Genomic DNA, 20,829 nt, shown 5'->3' with positions numbered 1-20,829 from the left:
TACCGAGCAGAAGTATATATTGAGTAAGTATATCATGTGTATCTATTATTTGTTTATTTGCTAACTTTGCCATGAAATGAGCAGCAGTACAGAGACCGGCACATTAAAGGGGAATTACACTAACAAATCCAAATGTGTTCGTTTTCTTCCAGACCTAAAAAATAGTCTCCTGATGTGATTTAAGCATTGACAAGGACCCAGAACATCCAATTTCGTTGTTTATCTATGAACAAATGTAATATTGACAGTGAAAAACAAACTAAATCTAAAACCAGGATTTCTTTTACTGATAAAACATAGTTTGGGATAATATCAAAACTGAAGAATTTGGGAGAAAAAAAATACATTTTATAGGCCCCTCTTTAGAGTTTATTAACCACTATTTTACCAGGTATATTGACAGAAAACATAGTGCTCTAGTTTATCTTGTACACTAAGGACCCAGAGAAGGGTTGCAGGGGAGAGAAGAGAAGAATGTGCCTATTTGAAAGGTAGAAAAAAAGGAGTAGCTCGCTCGCTACGTACATAAAAAAAAAAAAGAAGTAGCTCTCATGCTAGAAAAGGTTGTAGACCCCTGGAATAGCCTATAATGCATATGTGCAGTGATGAATAGGATTAGTAACAGCTGTGATTCGTACCACCTAATTTTGTAATAGAATTATTCTGAGACTCTGATTTGTCACTTTAAAATGTATGCCAAACAAAAAAACATTGATTTCAAAGTTTAACAAACCATACAACTCTATGCACAGTGACTACTTTGAACAATTTACACAGTAAATAAACAAAAACATTGACTGGAAAAACTGCAGATGCAAAGTTTGATAAACATTTTATCTGCACAGTTCTTTCTGGAAATGGGTTTTTGTACAATTTTCTGTTAAAAGTGGTCCTTATGCACAGAGTTGTATGGTTTGTTAAACTTTGACATCAATGGTTTTCGTATGGTATACATTTTAAAATGAAACATCTGTGTCTCAGCGTAAATTCTTTACCACTGCCTGAGAGAGAAGTGAGCAAAGCATTTAGGGACTGGTAATTGTTTAAGAACGTTTATATGGCATTGTATTTGATACCTACCGCCTATTTTTCATATGCACGGCTGTTGGCAAAGTGTTGACTGCTTGCAGCTTTTTCTTGGGCGTCCACCTGGCCAGGCAAACTCGCAGGGCCCATTCAGTGAAGAAGTGGGAGAAAATTAGGAAAGAAACGTGAGCTCTAGGAATTTCTGTCAAAATAAAAGTATCAGAAGAATGAAATAAAATACTGCAACTTGTAAAGGCCTTAAAACAAAATCGTATCACCAGACGTATTAATTTCGGCACCCAAAATCAGTGAAATAACATTTTTATTAAAGATGTTCATTTATTTTTCAAAAAGCCGGATATCCCTTCCCATTCCAGATTCAACATACTTTTATTTTGAAATGAATGTAATAGAAGTTAATCACTTCCGGGTCAAAATTTGGTGGCGTTGTTGTTTTCACGTTTCTGTTATTCGTCATCAGCTCCACGTTATCTGGTAGATTTATCGTGGCATTTCATGTGTTGTACTTTTGGATATCTCACTACCAAACACCCCGACTCGATATTGATTATCAGCAAAAGTAGGCTACAGTTTGTAAACTCAATAACAATCCCTGCTGCTAACAAGTTAATAGCTTGCTAACGTTACCAGCTAGGTAGCTATGTCACCAAGCAGTTGTTGACATAGTTCGCTAGCTACCAAGCTAATCAAATTAGCTAATGTCGGCCAGCTATCAAATATTTCAGGTAGCTAGATTTTTTCAAAAGAGGACAATGTAAACACGAGTTTGGTTGTAACGTTAGCTAATTTGCTCAATTAAATTAGCTAAATGAACTATGTCACATAGCTAGATAACTACTGTAACAAGTAGGCCTAGCAACGTTGTTAGATATCTAGCCAGCTAACAATCTTGAATAATGCTTGTAACAGAACAGCTTATAGCTAACGTTAGGTTATCGTGTACTAACTCAACTATAATGGACCTTTGAAATGTCTACAATTTAATTTCAGGTTTTGATTCACTGACACTCCCTACTTTTCAGCTGTTCGGTGGTCCCTGTGTTCCCTCCTAAAGCTTTGGAATGGGCAGTCATTTCCGCAGCTACATCTGGGACCCGGTCCTCATTTTGTCTCAGATTGTGTTGATGCAATGCATCTACTACAGCTTCCTGGGTCTGTGGCTGGCTGTTGTGGACAGTCTTGTACAAACCAACAGATCACTGGACCAGATCTTCAGTTATGAGGTGAGTCTTTCTGAAATGTTTCCTACATTTTCCTAATTTTTGTCTGTTGAGTTGACAGTGGACTGATTCACAACATGGCTCTATGCTTGCAGGTTCTTGGATTTGCAACAATGCAGGGCAGACTCTCAATGATGGCGTTCATCTTGAACTCACTTACCTGGTAAGTTAATGGGCTGACTTCGAGTGCTGCATGTTCCCTCAACACTTTGGTATGAAGAAGTCTAGTCATATACCATTGATGAAAGGCTGGTTTGTTATGAGGTCAATAATCCATGATGGTTTATAGTAGATGACCTTCATAACGTTTGGTAAACTTAGCCTAACTACGAGCTATGAATCAAAAATGATCATAACATTTACACACACACTTCAGTTGAATGACCAACCTGTTTTGTGGCATGTTGTCCTTCATTGTGCATCTGTCTCGCTGTTTCGTCAGTGCCCTGGGCTTGTTGTTCTTTGTCCGCCGAGGGAAGCAGTGTCTGGACTTCACTATCACCGTGCACTTCTTCCACATGATAGGCTGTTGGATCTACAATGCCCACCTCCCGGCGGCCCTGTCCTGGTGGCTGGTCAACGTGGCCTGCATGGCTCTGATGGCCGTAATTGGAGAGTACCTATGCATGCGGACTGAGCTCAGGGCCATCCCAGTCAACAGTGGACCTAAGTCTAACCTTTGACTGCTGACCACCTGACCTGACCCCACTCTGTGACTCTGGCTCACTCCCTGTGAACTGTTCACTGACAGTATTCTGCCCAGAATGATGTAGGCTATGACATTTGTGCCCAAAGACTTGATGGGACTGGGATGTGAGCTGCAATAACGCAGTAGTTGGATCTAGAGACAGAGATGCTCCAAGTTGGAACATTGCACACCTCTCAATAGATTCAAGGACTTGGAAATTAACTGAAATGGGGCTGGTTGCTGTATTTATTTGTAAACACGTACTACCTGTCTAACAGTGAATGCTAACTTTTTCCTCGACCCACTAAGATATCACTTGCTTTGAGACAGTTCAAAGCAGAGTTTAGTTTGTCTTACAAAGATCTTAATGGTTTCATGATTTGATTAAATAATGATATCACATGATTGTGGCAAAATGATTGTCATGCACATGCTTTCGGTTATGTCCTTTCCAGTTGAGAAAAATAAAAACGATAACAAACTAGTCATACATGTAAACAACAGATCACCACATATGGAATTCTATTTTATTCCTCATTATAGTTTGTGAGCTTGAGGGGTGAAAGGAATCGGCAATGCTCATCCATACGTCAACATTATGAAGTTTACATGACAACGCTATAGGAGCAGCAAGTATCTGATAATCATCGCTTCGCATGATCATAGTGTTGTGTGTGTACAAGATGTGATGCTGTGGAGAGCAGATGGCTCCTCTGGGGATGGTCTGTCAGCCACCAGCTGTGTTCTGACAAGATGCTGTCACTGTGTGTGCCTGACTGTGTGCTCAATGGTGCAGTGACTGCCATCTATGGTCAAATTATACATAAACCTATTTTAGTAAGCATGCTTAGTGCTCCTGGTTCTCTGCTGATTTTCAATGCACTTTCCTTCTCATATCCTATTATTTGTAAAAAATGATTTTCAGCCTGTCTGGACCTTACACATTTTTATATAATTTTGAACTTTGTGTGAGATCACAGAGGTTTTACTTGGATTGCGGTGAAAATCTGGAGTATGCAGTGAGAGCTTTCTACACCTCACCTGTTAATGTTTTTTCCTCTGGCTTTGCTGCTGTGGTTTTATATAACCAAGGTATTGAACTCTTGATAATAAGTGGGACCATTTGGTGTCTTAAGACCAAATCTTTTTTTTTTGGTTTATAGTCACCACAAAGACTGCTTCTCTTCACATCACATATTTGACTCATATGTGATCTTAACATATACTCTGAGATTATCTGGGATGCTTTTTCTCAGATTTTAAACCAGTTTAATGAAATCATAATCGCCTGCAGTATTGTAGATGCATTTGTTGAAAATTAGCTCTTGGTGTGGGAATAATATATTCGACTAGACTAGATGATAAGCGCTCAGGAAAGTCATGGTTCAGATAATTTTCTTGGACTTTGTAAGTTTACTCTGTAAGGAAGTGCAATGCTGTAGTTTCCATTTATTGCATCACTGGATCCACGTTAAGATTATTTGTTTTACTCCCGGGTGGCGCAGTGGTCTAGGGCACTGCATCGCAGGGTTCGCGCCCAGGCTCTGTCGCAGCCGGCCGCGACCGGGAGGTCCGTGGGGCGACGCACAATTGGCATAGCGTCGTCCGGGGTAGGGAGGGTTTGGCCGGTAGGGATATCCTTGTCTCATCGCGCTCCAGCGACTCCTGTGGCGGGCCGGGCGCAGTGCGCGCCAACCAAGGGGGGCCAGGTACACGGTGTTTCCTCCGACACATTGGTGCGGCTGGCTTCCGGGTTGGAGGCGCGCTGTGTTAAGAAGCGGTACGGCTGGTTGGGTTGTGCTTCGGAGGACGCATGGCTTTCGACCTTCGTCTCTCCCGTGCCCGTACGGGAGTTGTAGCGATGAGACAAGGTAGTAATTACTAGCGATTGGATACCACGAAAATTGGGGAGAAAATGGGATAAAAATAAATAAATAGATTATTTGTCTTAGATCTGAATAGATAGATCTGAATATTCAGTCATTCATTACTTGTCATCAGATTTCTATCCACCATAGCATTACTAGACAGTGCAGGAGGAAGTTACTTACTGCAACATGCAATACAGACCTACTTTCTTATTAAGTGCATTATCATTGGCACAGACAAAGGGATCGTGTGCATTGTAATGTGGGATATTGTGGGTGATAAACTGGACTGTAGAAATGTCAATGACGGGGGAGGCAACGTAATGAGAGGCTTACACCACCACCACACATGGATGTTAGCCTCCCATGGGTGAGTCCTGGGGGCCCTGAGCCCTGCTGCACCCTCTGCCTCTCCCCCACTCCCTCTGCATTCTCTGTGGCCAGGTTGGGGAGAACAGATGGTAGCCCACTAACAAGCGGCTGACTGCCAGCTGGGCTGTTCCATACTGGATCCAGTCCTGATTATTAGCACCTTGCCACGAGGACGACTAAAAAAGAAACCGTTGTGCAGGGGAGGGACATCATATCAACAATAAGTGTCTCGTGGCTAAAATCTATCCTCTATAACTGTGATAAAGCATATACTGAGTAGGAGCAAGTATGATCTTGATCTAGCAGATCCCTCTGGTCATGCAGGTATAAACAGAATAATATGTCATATTTCCAAACTTGATACTTTATTTCAAACATTACATTGCAATACAATACTTAATGTACTCTGTAGTTTGTATCACTGAAAAACCACATACATTTTGAATTATTAGTGTTTCCTGATGTAGGCCTATTTTTCTATGCAGTAATCATTTCAATAATCAGTGATACATAATGATATGCTTAGTGTTTATGATATCTCCCTTTAATAATGTGATATTTTTCATGCTTTCGTTAGCTGCCGATCTCACAGAAAAGGAAAGTAGTTGGTCCCTCAAGTGTTTCCCATACATATTGCTCATTGCTCAAAAACAAATGTGGACTCTTGCCACCAGGCACACAGATTGGGTGACAGAGTGCTACCACAATCAGGAGTACAGACTAGGTGTGGAGGACAACCAGTACAAACATGCTGATAGAGGATAGGATGTCTCTTGGGAATGTATTTTCAACTGAATATCTAACCTAATATCTAGACACAACCATGCAGAGGGAGATCCATTCATACTATAGGTACTGTTGGGAGGGTACAAAAGAATACAAGAAGAATGTCCTATGTTGGCTGAAGCAGTGTGAATATTTTGACATGCTCTCTCTGGGTCAAATCCTAATTTAAGATACATGGATGTGGATGTAGCTTTAGTTTAGGCGTAAATCATGCATTCTTATCAATGAGAGATTTGCACAAAAATCTCAGTACTAAGGCCTCGATTCCGACCCAAGTTAAGCGTGCGCAAATGGAAGGTAATTACCTTTTTATGCGCTTTTCTCTCTGCATATTATGACCTTGAATTTAAGCTTGAGAAGAGCATGATATTCACCTGCTATTCGTTTGAGGTGGAGCTCGAATAAATGAAGGTGTGGTGGAGGTGTGTCTACGGATACGTCGTATTTTGACCTTGATTTAATTCCCCTCATAATTCCGCCATTTTAACGTGCGAGGAAACCATGAATAAGGTCAAGCTAGCCTGACAGTTCCAAGTGGAAAAAGCATCTGCTTTCTTTTTTTCTAATTTAAATAACAGCATTCTCCATGCACTGTAATTTATATATTGATACGAGCTATTAATAAGAGCTAGGTAAATGAGTATTCCGTTTGGAGAAGGGGATTGTAAATAAACATGGCAGTTGTTTTAGATAATATTTTCTTATAATCCCTGGAGACAAATGTGACACCAGCCATATAGAAGCAAACTGAAAATCATATCAACATGACATGTATTGCCGCCCCTTTAACACAGTGAAATAGAAAACAAAAATTGCTGTGTCATTATTCAGAATTGTAATTGTGTGCCCTCAAAATTTGCATTGATGAAATTTGGAGACCATAGTTTATAGGCTTCTGTAGGGCTGAACCTGCCAAGTTGATGTATGCTCTTTAGAATGTTTTTATTATATGCCCAGGCTTTTCTCCGTTTTATTTTACAATTTGTATCACGTTAAATATTAGCCACTATCGCGAGCCACCGTCAGTAATACCCACATACATTTATTTTTGCATCATTTCATTCCATTCCGTTTACCTTTCTTTCCTCTGTCGTGTCCTTGTAAATTGTTCCTGAGGGTTGCTAGCATTAGTGGATCATATTCGGCTAACGCTGTGCAATAAATTGGGACATGTATAGCCTATTTGAATCATTATGGAACTAAGAACACACGACTGGACTGTTGTCACACAATTCCATGATTAGTGGGATTTAGAGTAGATTTATAGGATTATTGTTCAACCTCTATTGTACTCTTTTTTTCCACCTTCCAATATTATATGGATTGAACTTGAATATGACAGCTTTCAGTTTGACTCAAACCACTGTATTTTTTATTTTGTCGCACTGCTTTGCTTTATCTTGGCCAGGTTGCAGTTGTAAATGAGAACTTTTTCTCAACTGGCCTATCTGGTTAAATAAAGGTGAAATTTAAAAAAATAAGTTACACTGTATTTAAAGGGATGGCTTAAGATAAATGTACTGAAAACACCATTGAATGAAAACTCATCTAGAAAATATGGTGGCCAGCAAGTGGGAGGGTTTTACATTTATTCAGAGTGCGCAATGTATCCATGCCTGCAGAGCGCGTTACGCGACTCAATAAGGTAAGTCTGAATATACTGAGAAGTGTGTAGGAAAGGCATACATTCCAAAGTCAGGATTCACCCCTCATTGCCTATTCAGTCTGAGAGTAGAAACGGAGAAGCTATACAATAACACCACATGTTGCTATAAAACTACAAATTACTTACATTTTACATTTATATTGACTCAGTTTGATGTTATATTACAACTGTTGACAAAATCAAATATTGTAATGCATTGAGGCATTAGCCCTAACAATGCAGGGTGGTGCCATAGGAGAATCCTATGACTTAAGTCTTATATATTTTAGCTTCCATAATAAAGTGAATATTTGTGGCATTACCTCTCTTTATTTCTACTCAGTATACTGTGCGTTTTGTGTAAGGGTGAATGTGCTTGGAAGTGAACTGTGTACAATTGTATATAGTTGTGGAGTCAATGATATAAAATGAATTAACAGCCAAACACTTGGACTTCCATACAAAACACAGGTTCATAAAACAACGCTGAACATTCTCACATAACCAGCGATCATTTTCAGGTACAATAACTAGTTGGCAAGAGAGAAACTAACTAGACTATTGTCCTTCATCCACAATTACTAACAATAATTTAGGCATTTTACTGTAAGGTGCATAATAAAGCAAGGAATGATATTTTCAGATCAGAGCATAATCTACCTCAACAATTTTTTACAATATTTTCAGTTAAGAGCATTACCTGACTTTAACAGCACCTACTGACTAACAGGATGACCAAAGAAACGGTTTAAGAGAGCAAACATACAGAAAATACCTTTTTGGTGTCATTATAGCAGCCATGCAACTCCAACCATTTGGGGCTGGTGTGTAGGGGTCAAAAGGTCATTGTTTATAAAGAGTTAATTTGATTGTCAACAAAACAGACCGATGGCTTTTTTTCATAGGCGTATACTGTAGTAGGTCATTTCATTACAATTGCTTGGGTCTTGGATATGTATGTTTATCCAGACTCCTAGATATTGATGACATTAACATCTAAGGCCCTGATAACATAACCCTATAATTACTTAGTGCCATAGACATCTATGGTGGGTAACCCAGAGCCATAGGTATCCATTCATCTCTCCATAGACATAAATGGCTCTGGGATATCATAGCCTTCTGATTACCCAGTACTATAGATATCAATTGTGTCTTCATAGAGACATGGCTATGTATGCTAACCTAATCTTCAATCCATATCCCCTCTCTACTCACTGATCGTCTCGCTACTCACCCCGCCTCGGGGAATGTGAGAGCGCATGGGGGCGTAAGCGAGGAGGAGGAGAGAGGCATCCCCCACCTATGTGGAGGGCCAGATGGGCCCTCCCAGGATCAGCAAGCCCAGGAACAGCAGGGGTAGAGGGGGTTGAGGCGAGCGCAGGCTTGGGGCCGAGCTAGGGCTGCACAGGTCAAAGAGGCTGCCCTGGAAGCGGATCTTCCTGGAGTCTTCTCTTAGGGTCTCCCAGATGGAGCCCACCTCCTCCTGACACCCGGACAGTGCCGTCAGGGCACACGTGTGGAACGCCTCCCAGTGGCTAGGGATGAAAGATCAATCAATGAATCAGTCAAATATATTTTATAAAGCCCTTTTTACATCAGTAGTTGTCTCAAAGTGCTTTACAAGAGGGTCTTCCACAAATCCACTACCTGTTTCATATTTGACATGAAAACATGCCATTGGTTTTCAATCTATTGGATTGAAGAATGTCATTGATTTGATTTATCTGGCACTTTAATCGCCTCACATGCCAGGCTTCAAAGCTCACCTGTAACACACATGGCCAAAGGTGTGTTTTACAGGAGTATTTTTGGTTTATTAATGTTTTTTATACTACTGTCCAGTGAAACTGTAACAGTTTTTATTCTAGCCTTTTGCAAGATCAACCCAGCTTTATTTTGTAGCCACAGAAATTAGATCTGATGCTGCACAGGGAACTTGTTTCACCCCAGTCGTAAGAGTAATCAGGTCCCATGAGATCCCGGTGCATTGCAAACACAGATGCAGCTATGTAGAGGATGCTGTACGTTGCACACACACACATGCACACAGACACACACACCCCTCTCACCTACACACAGCTTCCACTCCCATCTCGCTGGTCACATTCTCCTGGTAGTTATCCATGCTCTCCCCCAGCTCCAGAACACAGTCAGAGAAGTCCCTGTAAATATTCTCACACTTCACATCCGCCACTGAGTCTCTTGCCACAGCCAGGGACACTGCAAAACACACACAGAGAGAAAATACATCCAAATGCATTAAGGAAAGAAAGGCCATTATATTGCCTGTTGTGAAAAAAATAATATTGTATCCATATGGTACATATCCTGCTTGTTCATTTTTACCATAGGTTTTATTGTACAATTCAGCCATTGCTCTTACAGAGGCCAAATATAATTGTTTTATGTCATGATAGAATAACAATAGGCTCTAGTATCATCTTTATCTAGATCAGTGGACGCTGGTGAGAGAAGCTGTAGGATGACGGGCTCATTGTAATGGCAGGAATGCAGTGACTGGAATGGAGTCAAACATGTGGTTTCCATATGTTTGATGTTTTTGATACCGTTCAATTAATTCCATTCCAGCCATGACAATGAGCCCGTACTCCTATAGCTCCTCCCACCAACCTCCACTGATCCAGATCGTTATCCATCTCCCTGTTTGAAGCGAAGAGTGTCTTCTGAAACAAATGGGAGGATGCCAAAAGTAGGTCACCCTCCTTCTTTGTTGTTCTTGGAGTTAAAATGGAGGAAACAGAGACATAACAGCTCTCAGCATCCCTCCCAGGAAGTTTGGCTAACGTTTTTCTTCCAGTCTTTCAAAATGGCCTCTCAATGTAGTTTTAATGACGAGATTGCTTTGGAGATATTTGTCCTCCTGTGATTTAGAGATGCTTCAAAGGGTGGATGATGCCATCAGCAGATATGTCCGTTGCCAATAGATATAATCAGCATAGGCTACCTGTGAGAATGGTTCATGTCACAATTCTCTCCCATCTACCTCCTCCCTCCCACCCCTTATTGATCACTTAGGCTCAGGGGTCAGGTGTCAGGGATAAGGTGTCCAAAGCCACTGTAATAGCCACTGTCTGTTATATAAGCTTAAATGATTGATTTTAAGGCATAGAAAACATTGAAGTATATCAAGGCATGGGTTATATTGGGATTCTGAGAATAGATCAACTTCCCCCAGATTTGGTTGCTTGCCTGGATCATTTGCAGTGTCCCACTGCACATTAAATCCAATGCCCCCTCCCCAAATACAGTGACTTGCAAAAGTATTCACCCCCTTGGCATTTTTCCTATTTTGATGCTTTACAACCTGGAAATAAAATAGATTTTTGGGGGGTTTGTATCATGTGATTTACACAACATGCCTACCACTTTGAAGATGACATTTTTTTTAAATTGTGAATCAAACAAGAAATAAGACAAAACAACTGAAAACTTGAGCGTGCATAATTATTCACCCCCCCCCCAAAAGTCAATACTTTGTAGAGACACTTTTTGCAGCAATTACAGCTGCAAGTCTCTTGGGGTATGTCTTTATAAGCTTGGCACTTCTAGCCACTGGAATTTTTGCCCATTCTTCAAGGCAAAACTGCTCCAGCTCCTTCAAGTAGGATGGGTTCCGCTGGTGTACAGCAATCTTTAAGTCATACCACAGATTCTCAATTGGATTGAGGTCTGGGCTTTGACTAGGCCATTCCAAGACATTTAAATGTTTCCCCTTAAACCACTCTAGTGTTGCTTTATCATTTGTCTCTTTGTTGTCCTCTCTGCCTCTCTCTATTAATGCCCTCATTTTTTAAAATATTATTTTATTAAACTTTATTTAACCAGGTAGGCTAGTTGAGAACAAGTTCTCATTTGCAACTGCGACCTGGCCAAGATAAAGCATAGCAATTTGACACATACAACAACACAGAGTTACACAGAGTTACACATGGAATAAACAAAACATACAGTCAATAATACAGTAGAAAAATAAGTATATATACAGTGTGAGCAAATGAGGTGAGATAAGGGAGGTAAAGGCAAAAAAAGGCCATGGTGGCGATGTAAATACAATATAGCAAGTAAAACACTGGAATGGTAGATTTGCAGTGGAAGAATGTGCAAAGTAGAAATAGAAATAATGGGGTGCAAAGAAGCTAAATAAATAAATACAGTAGGGGAAGCGGTAGTTGTTTGGGCTAAATTATAGATGGGCTATGTACAGGTGCAGTAATCTGTGAGCTGCTCTGACAGCTGGTGCTTAAAACTAGTGAGGGAGATAAGTGTTTCCAGCTTCAGAGATTTTTGCAGTTCGTTCCAGTCATTGGCAGCAGAGAACTGGAAGGAAAGATGACCAAAGGAGGAATTGGCTTTGGGGGTGACCAGAGAGATATACCTGCTGGAGCGCGTGCTACGAGTGGGTGCTGCTATGGTGACTAGTGAGCTGAGATAAGGCGGGGCTTTACCTAGCAGAGACTTGTAGATAACCTGTAGCCAGTCTGTTTTGCGACGAGTATGAAGCGAGGGCCAACCAACGAGAGCGTACAGTTCGCAATGGCGGGTAGTGTATGGGGCTTTGGTGACAAAACGGATGGCACTGTGATAGACTGCATCCAGTTTGTTGAGTAGAGTGTTGGAGGCTATTTTATAGATGACATCACCGAAGTCAAGGATTGGTAGGATGGTCAATTTTACGAGGGTATGTTTGGCAGCATGAGTGAAGGATGCTTTGTTGCGATATAGGAAGCCGATTCTAGATTTAACTTTGGATTGGAGATGCTTAATGTGAGTCTGGAAGGAGAGTTTACAGTCTAACCAGACACCAAGGTATTTGTAGTTGTTCACGTATTCAGAGCCGTCAGAGCCGTCCAGAGTAGTGATGCTGGACGGGCGAGCAGGTGCGGGCAGTGATCGGTTGAATAGCATGCATTTAGTTTTACTTGCGTTTAAGAGCAGTTGGAGGCCACGGAAGGAGAGTTGTATGGCATTGAAGCTCGTCTGGAGTTTAGTTGACACAGTGTCCAAAGAGGGGCCAGAAGTATACAGAATGGTGTCATCGGCGTAGAGGTGTATCAGAGAATCACCAGCAGCAAGAGCAACATCATTGATGTATACAGAGAAGAGAGTCGGCCCGAGGATTGAACCCTGTGGCACCCCCATAGGATTGAACCCTGTGGCACCCCCCTGTGGCACCTGTGGCACACCCATTGCCTGGTCCGTCAGTTTTGGTGGGCTGTCCTCTCTTTGGCAGGTTTGTTGTGGTGCCATTTTCTTTCCATTTTTTTATAATGGATTTAACGGTGCTCCGTGGGATGTTCAAAGTTTCAGATGTTTTTTTATAATCCAACCCTGATCTGTACTTCTCCACAACTTTGGAGAGCTCCTTGGTCTTCATGGTGACGCTTGCTTGGTGGTGCGGCTTGCTTAGTGGTGTTGCAGACTCTGGGGCCTTTCAGAACAGGTGTATATATAATGAGATCATGTGACAGATCATGTGACACTTAGATTGCACACAGGTTAACTTTATTTAACTAATTATGTGACTTCTGAAGGTAATTGGTTGCACCAGATCTTATTTAGGGGCTTCATAGCAAAGGGGGTGAATACATATGCACACACCACTTTTACATTTTTTTTAATTTTTTTGAAACAAGTAATCTTTTAAAATTTCACTTAACCAATTTAGACTATTTTGTGTATGTCCATTAAATGAAATCAACATAAAAATCTATTTAAATTACAGGTTGTAATCCAACAAAATAGGAATAACGCCAAGGGGGATGAATACTTTTGCAAGGCACTGTATAATAATAATGATATTTAAAAATATGTATTAGCTGTAATACTACTGGCCACCTAGCAATTTTATGACGTTGGCTTTAGCTAGTCTAGATAGGTTACCAATCTCCCAACCTCATAACTAGCTACCAAGAAGCCATTTCATGCTATCAATCAAGCAGCATACCACCCTGCAACCCACTGCTGGCTTGCCACTAAAGCTAAGCAGGATTGGTCTTGGATGGGAGACCAGATGCTGCTGGAAGTGGTGTTAGAGGGCCAGTAGAGGGCACTATTTCCTCTGATCTAAAAAAAGATCCCAATGCCCCAGGGCAGTGATTGGGGACATTGCCCTGTGTAGGGTGCTGTCTTCTGGATGGGACATTAAACAGGTGTCCTGACTCTCTGTGGTCACTAAAAGATCCAATGGCACTTATTGTAAGAGTAGGGGTGTTAACCCTGGTGTCCTGGCTAAATGTTAACCCTGGTGTCCTGGCTAAATTCCCAATCTGGCCCTCATACCATCATGGCCAACTAATCATCCCCAGCTTCCAATTGGATCATTCTGCTCCCCTGTAACTATTCTGCGGGTTGTTCCTGTAGATTATAAAACTTACCTGGTATTATTTATTTTTTTACATAGAATTAAGCATAATGATTATGGCTCTTGATTGCAGGGGAAAAAATGTTTCAGGTGTTTGAAAAATGCACAATTCTCCATCTTCAGGATGGGGCCTAGTCCCCCTACGGACCACCCTCCAGCCATACTCAGTACTTTGTGACCCCAAACCAGCACAACACTGCAAGTCTATTTCTGGTCAAATATCATTCAAGCACTCCAAAATATAACTGCACACACCTGAGTGACAATGAGTTATTGATAAGCACTTAAAATATGAAAAAGGCTTGGCACTGTCAAATAGTAGGCTACAACTCTATTCTCACCCTGCATGCAACATCTACATTTAGCCTACACCCTTAATTAATAAAATATTACGTTTCATCCAATATATTATAAAAACAGAGCCAATACAGTGGTGTCGAAAAATAAATTCGTGTAATATGACAAATTATTATTCTACAAATAAATATGTATCTAGAACGAGAATTGAACCCGTCTTACCTAATGTAATACATGCACAAAATATTAGAATCTTCGCTGACGTAAATCCCATTCCCATATCAAACCCAGCGGAGGGTGCCTCTCGCCATCTGTGGGATCCGACAAAGTCGCTCATAAATTGAGAAAAAAAATCAAAGCGAAGTAATATGAATCGATCAAGATAAATTACTTATGACGTCCTATCTGGTTACCAGGAGGCGATTGACATTTGCAGTATCAGTTGCAGTTTATTCTCGATCCAAAACATGATAACAACTGTGACGTTACTTAACCTGCCCCTCGCGTGCGTGCTTCGTCTCAGAGCGCTTCTCTCACCTCATCAACGCTCTTCGCCAGAGATACGTTTAGTGCCATCCCATGTCTCTCATTTGCTGACGGACAAATAGCCCATTGGTACATATGGACACTCTCCTCTCAGTCGGATCCCTTGTCAATCTGACATCAGTCATCTTTGATTTCTCTGAGAATAATATTGAGCAAAATCAAAAGTCCAAATAAAGTGCTTATTTCAGAGCTTTTTAAATTGAGGCATGAAATCAAAACAAATGTATTTGTCACATGCTCCAAATACAACAGGTGTAGACTTTACCATGAAATGCTTACTTAAGAGCCCTTTCCCAACAATGCAGATTTAAAAAGACAATTATATAAAATAAAAAGGAAATAGAAACACAATAAAATAACAATAACAAGGCTATATACAGTACAAGGAGTACTGGTACTGAGTCAATGTGCTGGGGTACGAGGTAGTTGAGGTGACTGAGGTAACATGTACATGTAGGTAAAAGTGACTAGGCAATCAGTATAGATAATAAACAGAGTAGCTGCAGTGTGTGAAGAGTGTGAAAGAGTGTGTGGCGTCAATATGCATGTGTGTTTTGTGTGTGTGAGCATATGTAGTTTGTGTGTGTTGGAGTGTCAGCGTAGTATGTGTGGAAAAAATTATAATTCATAATTCAACTAGTTACATTTATTGTAGTATGGTTTGGGAAAAATGAAACCTGACTCTGAAAGCAAGTACCTTTTCAAATGCATTTGTATCATTCACATTTAACAATGTAACCTGGTAGCTGATGGCCTTTTCTTTTGAAATTCTCTTCACTGAGCCTTTCAAAGCATCTTTATGATATTTCAAAGTATGACACTGAAAAACCTGGTCCACATTAAGGAAAACTTTCCCTTGGACGAACTTGGGAGACCCTTTTGGTCACTATCTCAATTCCTGACCGTGCAGACAGGGAGTCAGCCACTAAGGCACTGAATGAAATAGAACTAAAAGCTCAATATCATAATACTTCAGGAATTTAAGTATTTAAATACATTTGTAAAAGTAAAAAAAGATTTTGATTGAAATACTTGGTGTAGCATTATTGCTTTCTTTGGCAGGTCTAAAACTCCCCAAGTCTTCCCCATGTCTTCCATGGAGCTGGCATGGTGATTAAATTACTCAGTCCTTTAGTGTTTCAACCACACAGTGATAAAAAACAAGTTCCTTTAATTAAACAAAATGTGGGCCAAATTTGCACAATTATGACCATGTTCAACTAGAGTGGTGTCTAAATGGGACACATTCGTGACACCAGTCTCTTCAGTCCAAGAACCCTTGACATTGAGACATTTGGCATATGCCTATGTATCAGCGGCAAAAAGCTCTTGGATAACTAACTAGGTCCACCCAGAGGTTGAGCAGAGGTTGATGGTGTTGACGGTTGTGATGTCATGGGCCTTGAATATGGGCTTGGTGGACATTGATATGAAGACGGCCGCATCATGGAATGGTTTACTGATCTACTCCCACCGCTCTCTTGGTGCGTTTCCTTGGGGAGGCTTTAGGGGATGCCGATGCCTTGCCTGTAAGAGAGAGCGAGACAAAGAGAGTAAGAGAGAGTGTGAGAGAAAGAGAGATGGTCAATACAGCCATTTGAGTTGATATTCATCTTTGTACAGACAAGATTAAAACAGAGGATGCCTTTTCAAGTACACTTCCAAAAAAGTGGTTGTTATAAGCAGAGTTTGAATTTGTCTTCCTGCACAAAGCTATGACAGAGTATTAAAGCTCATGACAAAGCTCAACTTACTCATGATGTTGAGGGTCTCTTGGGGAATCCAGCTTATGTCCACACCGTTCATCCCACCAGTGCCCGTCTCCACCTTCACAGGGAACCTCTTCCTCTGCACAACATAGATGAAAGGTCATCACTTCATTCACCCTGGTGCTCATTTTTAATGTAACATTCAACACCATATGTAAAGAGGTGGAGATATTTTAGACTATGACAATTTAGATTCATGAAACTCGTACCGTCCTAGACTCCAGCACCTGGTACATGCCAAAGACCGCCAGGACAACCAATCCAGTCAGGAAGATATACATGAATATTCTGGAGGAGAAACAAAGGAAAACATGTCATACTATAAAAATGAGTTAAAATATTTTAACAAATGTACCTAAAACATAAATTAAAATAACCAAATACTGGCATAAAAATAGAATTGATGTATGCAAAGAAATGCTTACGTCTCTCCATCAAGTCCTTCCTCCAGCTCAACGATAGTGACGGTCTGGTTGTAAATGGCCGTCTGGAAACCGTTGCCCTGCGGAACAGTCAAAACACAAGATCAGCGCCTCAGGACATACATTCCAAGGAACTTCTGAACCTGGTCAGGGTGATGCCTGAACACCTGGTATAACCCATATGAGCTGGGCATACTGAAGATGCAAAACATTCCAATAATAAAAAAAAACAATAAATCTAGTCTCACCTCACTGTCCTGGTAGTTGAGTAGGATAACCAGTCCGAAGGGACGACCAGCCATAGGCTGAGCAGGGATGAAGGAGTACTCAAAGGAGGCCTGCTTCTGGGGCTGGACCACAGTGCTCAGGGGCAAGGCTGTGAACTAGATACCAAAAACATCTTGTCTACTTTTCTGATCAACAATGGCAGAAAGTTCCCAATACTACATTTTACAGGGCATTCCATGTATATTTGGTAAATACAACACACTGTTTTTGAACTAACTGTCATCTATAATAGGTAATACATATGTTATCGGGTTTGTAAAGGCTTTATAATAAGTTAATATTATAGTAATTGTTAGTTAATAAATTGGAAGTAAACAGATTACAAACCCCATTATAATGTATGAAGTGTTACAGAATCATGTGTGTTTTCATGGGGACTTTCTATTCCTCAGATGAGGCATGCAGGCGTCATGCATCCGAGAGCCCAGACTCACGTTCTGTATGTAGAACTGGAAGTCCTGAGGGTAACGGAAGGAGGCCTCCAGGGAATGGACAGTGAAATCCTGGCTTCCCTTGTTGGTGAAACCCACCAGGAACTTCACAATCTCATTGGCTGGGAACTCTGGATAGAGGGCACAAAGATATACAAATTAAACCCTTGATGTGAATGAATAATTACATTCAACACTGTCTTGCATATTAGCCTTTAAATTTACAATGAATGACTGAGTGTAAAATGATATGAAAGTCTTCATCAAGGAAGAGAAGGCCAACCTTCCCCAGTCACAAAGACAATGGTGGTGTCAGCATCAGGGTGAGAGGTTACATCTCCAACTGCAGCATCTTCATCTATGTCATCTTCTGTTTCCTGAGAGATTTCAAAATATCAAATCAAATAGCAATATGTCAAACAACTGTCTGGTTCATTTGGCAGGGACAATAGAAGCCGCTTTCATCCCAGTTCGAACAACGTCACATACTGAGCCTGGGACCTGATCTTCTTCCACCAGCACCTCATCCTCTTCCTCCTCCTCCTCCTCATCGACTGTTGAATCTGGGGAAATGTCCTCCGCAGACTCAGAGTCTGCAGATACTTGGCCTGTCCAAACAGAGAGAAGAAGCCATTAGCAATGTGTGCATTTAAACACATACACATTGCATAAATTGCTAAAATATCTGATGATAATTGTGACTTCAACTCGCCACCTGTTAAAAAGGCCAGGCCTCTTAACCTGACGTTACCCCTAGTTTGTCCATCTTCACAAAAAATACACATAGGATACAATGGATCAAATAAATGTAAACTAGTGACACTACTAAATAGATACAAGTGATCATGAAAAGAGATTAGTTCATTGTGCTCGTTCACAAAGAATGTTTAGCCTAAAGGCTAAAACTAGGTCCTGTTATGCTTCATGATTGGTAGGCCTAATTAATCGAACATGCTGTATAAACTTTGTATAACAAATTGCAAAGCCAATCATTTAGTAGTAGGCCTGCCCTATTGTAACAATTTGAACACTATGTAACAGGCAAGATAAACGTAAAAGTCAGCGCCTCACACGGGTGTTACAATGCATCAACACAGTACCAACGCAACGATGATCCTGGGACACGTCACCATAGAAAAAGGGGAACTCAGAGTAGAGATTACCGTTCTCCTAGCAGCAGTATATTATGCTGGCAGCACAATCGCAGATATTTTACTTGTATTTCTCAAAATAAGAGCCCCCCTGCAAAGATATGCTAAACTTTGTGAATATCATTTTTTTTTGCGCTCTAGTGCAGAATACTAGTTGTGTATAGAAACAATATTGCCAACCAGACATATTTTGTCTTGAAAAATGTGTCATTTTTGTTTCTCTATTTAAGGTTCTTATTGTCTTTCACCATAAAACTACATCCATGGAAATGTTTCATTTGCATAAGCATGCGATGTCTCAACAAGCATATATTGAGAAAGCTTCCCAAAGTTTTAGGTTCCTGCTATAATTTTATGTTAAATGCATTTGTTTACTTAATTAATCAAATATGGATATTGAGCACGAAGCTTTAAGACAATGCAGTCTTCAAACGTTAAATATCACTGAATGAAAAACTGCGTTATGCCACGTCAATGTTAACTTTGTTAACGTTTCATTATTGCAATGAACTCTGCACCGCTGGAGTGACGAATACAAATTCAGAAGGATAAAATGACTTACCGAAGGATATCAGGCCACATGGGAAAGCCACGAGTAAAAGTAAAAGTATTTTTGATCCGAAATTGAACATTTTGCTGCGTCAAGTTCGTAGCTTGCTACATACACATCAGCACTCAGGAAAAGGAAGAAAAGTTAGAGAAGACGTGGGATAAGAGTTTTAAGTCACGCCCATACTAAGCACGTATAGGTATTGTCAAACTGTTTAGGAGAAATTGATTGAATCAACAACAACAAAAGCACATGTCATTCTTCCATCCATAATCGACAATTAAATTAACTTATGTTGGTGGGGGGGGGGGGGGGGGGTTCTCAGTATAGTTAACCATTGTCGATCATTTTAGGCCTACGCTGTCTAAATATTTATAATATTTTTTAAATATCTTTGCAGACACTATATTTTTCTTTTTTTTAGCATACTAGCAAACACATTAGTACATGTCCCAAAACGTACAAAACCAAAAATGTGTCCTAATCTTTCAGTCAAAAATAAAGCGGTGCTGCATCCCTTGGTATAAAACTCACACAAAATATTCTCTCTCTTTTGCGCATTAGCAAAATGTGGCTCAGCATGAGTTGTTTTCATAGGAAGGATTGTGGTTTTCTGCAGATTGCCCTGCTGATGCACAAAAGAAATGACAAGCTAACATCCTGCAGCAAACTCCCAGAAAGAACCCTAGATGAACCTGCATCACTAAAACCAACACCTTAAAATACAAATATAATAGTTTAGTACAGAAATAAGCTTCAATACAATTACATCTTGGATCAATATTTTAGAGAGTCGCAGGGAGGGATTACATTTTTTTATTTTTTATTTTTGTCAAGCGAGTCTGAATTTATCAGGTTTATAAACTCGCAATCATGGCAGATAGCTGTAACAGCAGCACTCAAACAACAGGTAAGTCTGATCTATTTTAACTCACAATATTTTATTTTTTACCTTTATTTAACAAGGCAAGACAGTTAAGAACAAATTCTTATTTTCAATGACGGCCTAGGAACAGTGGATATTGTGGTGTCCTTTTTAAAAGCTTGTTTGAAGTTAAACAATATTTTATTCTCATCAAGAGGTCAAAAAGGTCAAATTTACATGCCATAAAAAAAATTATACTCAAAACTCTTCAGGCTCAAAGGTGTCAACGTTACATTTTTGAAAATGTATTACACAGTGTAATCCAAATGAACCCACACACTGTTGTAGGCTCCCAAAAGACATGTGGGAGGATATACAACAGTGTGTTGGTTCATTTAGTTTACTTTGAACTATTTATTCAATTCAGTGTCTTCTGGAGCTATAGACATATTACACATGACAAGCCATCAAATCTTGAAAGAAAGATGAATACCCACAC

The 20,829-nt window shown here is 40.3% G+C and overlaps 3 protein-coding genes across 4 annotated transcripts; 1 reads left to right on the top strand and 2 right to left on the bottom strand.

The window, feature by feature from the left end:
* Nucleotides 1-1,448: 1,448 nt before the first annotated feature.
* LOC129815357 (protein SYS1 homolog) lies at nt 1,449-3,439 on the top strand. Of its 2 annotated transcripts, none has more exons than XM_055869112.1 (4): nt 1,449-1,606; nt 2,070-2,270; nt 2,363-2,430; nt 2,710-3,439. In XM_055869112.1, the coding sequence occupies exons 2-4, from the start codon at nt 2,109-2,111 to the stop codon at nt 2,948-2,950; spliced, it is 471 nt and encodes a 156-aa protein (XP_055725087.1). In that variant the 5' UTR covers nt 1,449-1,606; nt 2,070-2,108; the 3' UTR covers nt 2,951-3,439. The 2 variants fall into 2 exon arrangements, with proteins under 2 accessions (XP_055725087.1, XP_055725088.1); XM_055869113.1 differs by lacking the exon at nt 1,449-1,606 and adding an exon at nt 1,620-1,772.
* Nucleotides 3,440-5,543: 2,104 nt separating this feature from the next.
* LOC129815356 (neuritin-like) lies at nt 5,544-14,839 on the bottom strand. The gene is made up of 3 exons (XM_055869111.1): nt 14,531-14,839; nt 9,699-9,849; nt 5,544-9,164 (listed from the first exon to the last, which is right to left on the bottom strand). Exons 1-3 carry the CDS (start codon nt 14,643-14,645, stop codon nt 8,930-8,932), a joined length of 501 nt encoding a protein of 166 aa, XP_055725086.1. The 5' UTR covers nt 14,646-14,839; the 3' UTR covers nt 5,544-8,929.
* Nucleotides 14,840-15,485: 646 nt separating this feature from the next.
* On the bottom strand, nt 15,486-19,617 carry LOC129815355 (translocon-associated protein subunit alpha). The gene is made up of 9 exons (XM_055869110.1): nt 19,478-19,617; nt 18,254-18,372; nt 18,048-18,141; nt 17,768-17,895; nt 17,294-17,428; nt 17,049-17,125; nt 16,833-16,911; nt 16,609-16,702; nt 15,486-16,381 (listed from the first exon to the last, which is right to left on the bottom strand). Exons 1-9 carry the CDS (start codon nt 19,545-19,547, stop codon nt 16,311-16,313), a joined length of 867 nt encoding a protein of 288 aa, XP_055725085.1. The 5' UTR covers nt 19,548-19,617; the 3' UTR covers nt 15,486-16,310.
* Between the last annotated feature and the right edge of the window lie 1,212 nt (nt 19,618-20,829).

This window comes from Salvelinus fontinalis, chromosome 18 (genome assembly GCF_029448725.1).
Source record: "Salvelinus fontinalis isolate EN_2023a chromosome 18, ASM2944872v1, whole genome shotgun sequence".
NCBI classification, from domain to species: domain Eukaryota; kingdom Metazoa; phylum Chordata; class Actinopteri; order Salmoniformes; family Salmonidae; genus Salvelinus; species Salvelinus fontinalis.
The sequence above is the reverse complement of the archived record's forward strand: the minus strand, read 5'-3'. Positions and strand labels throughout refer to the sequence as shown.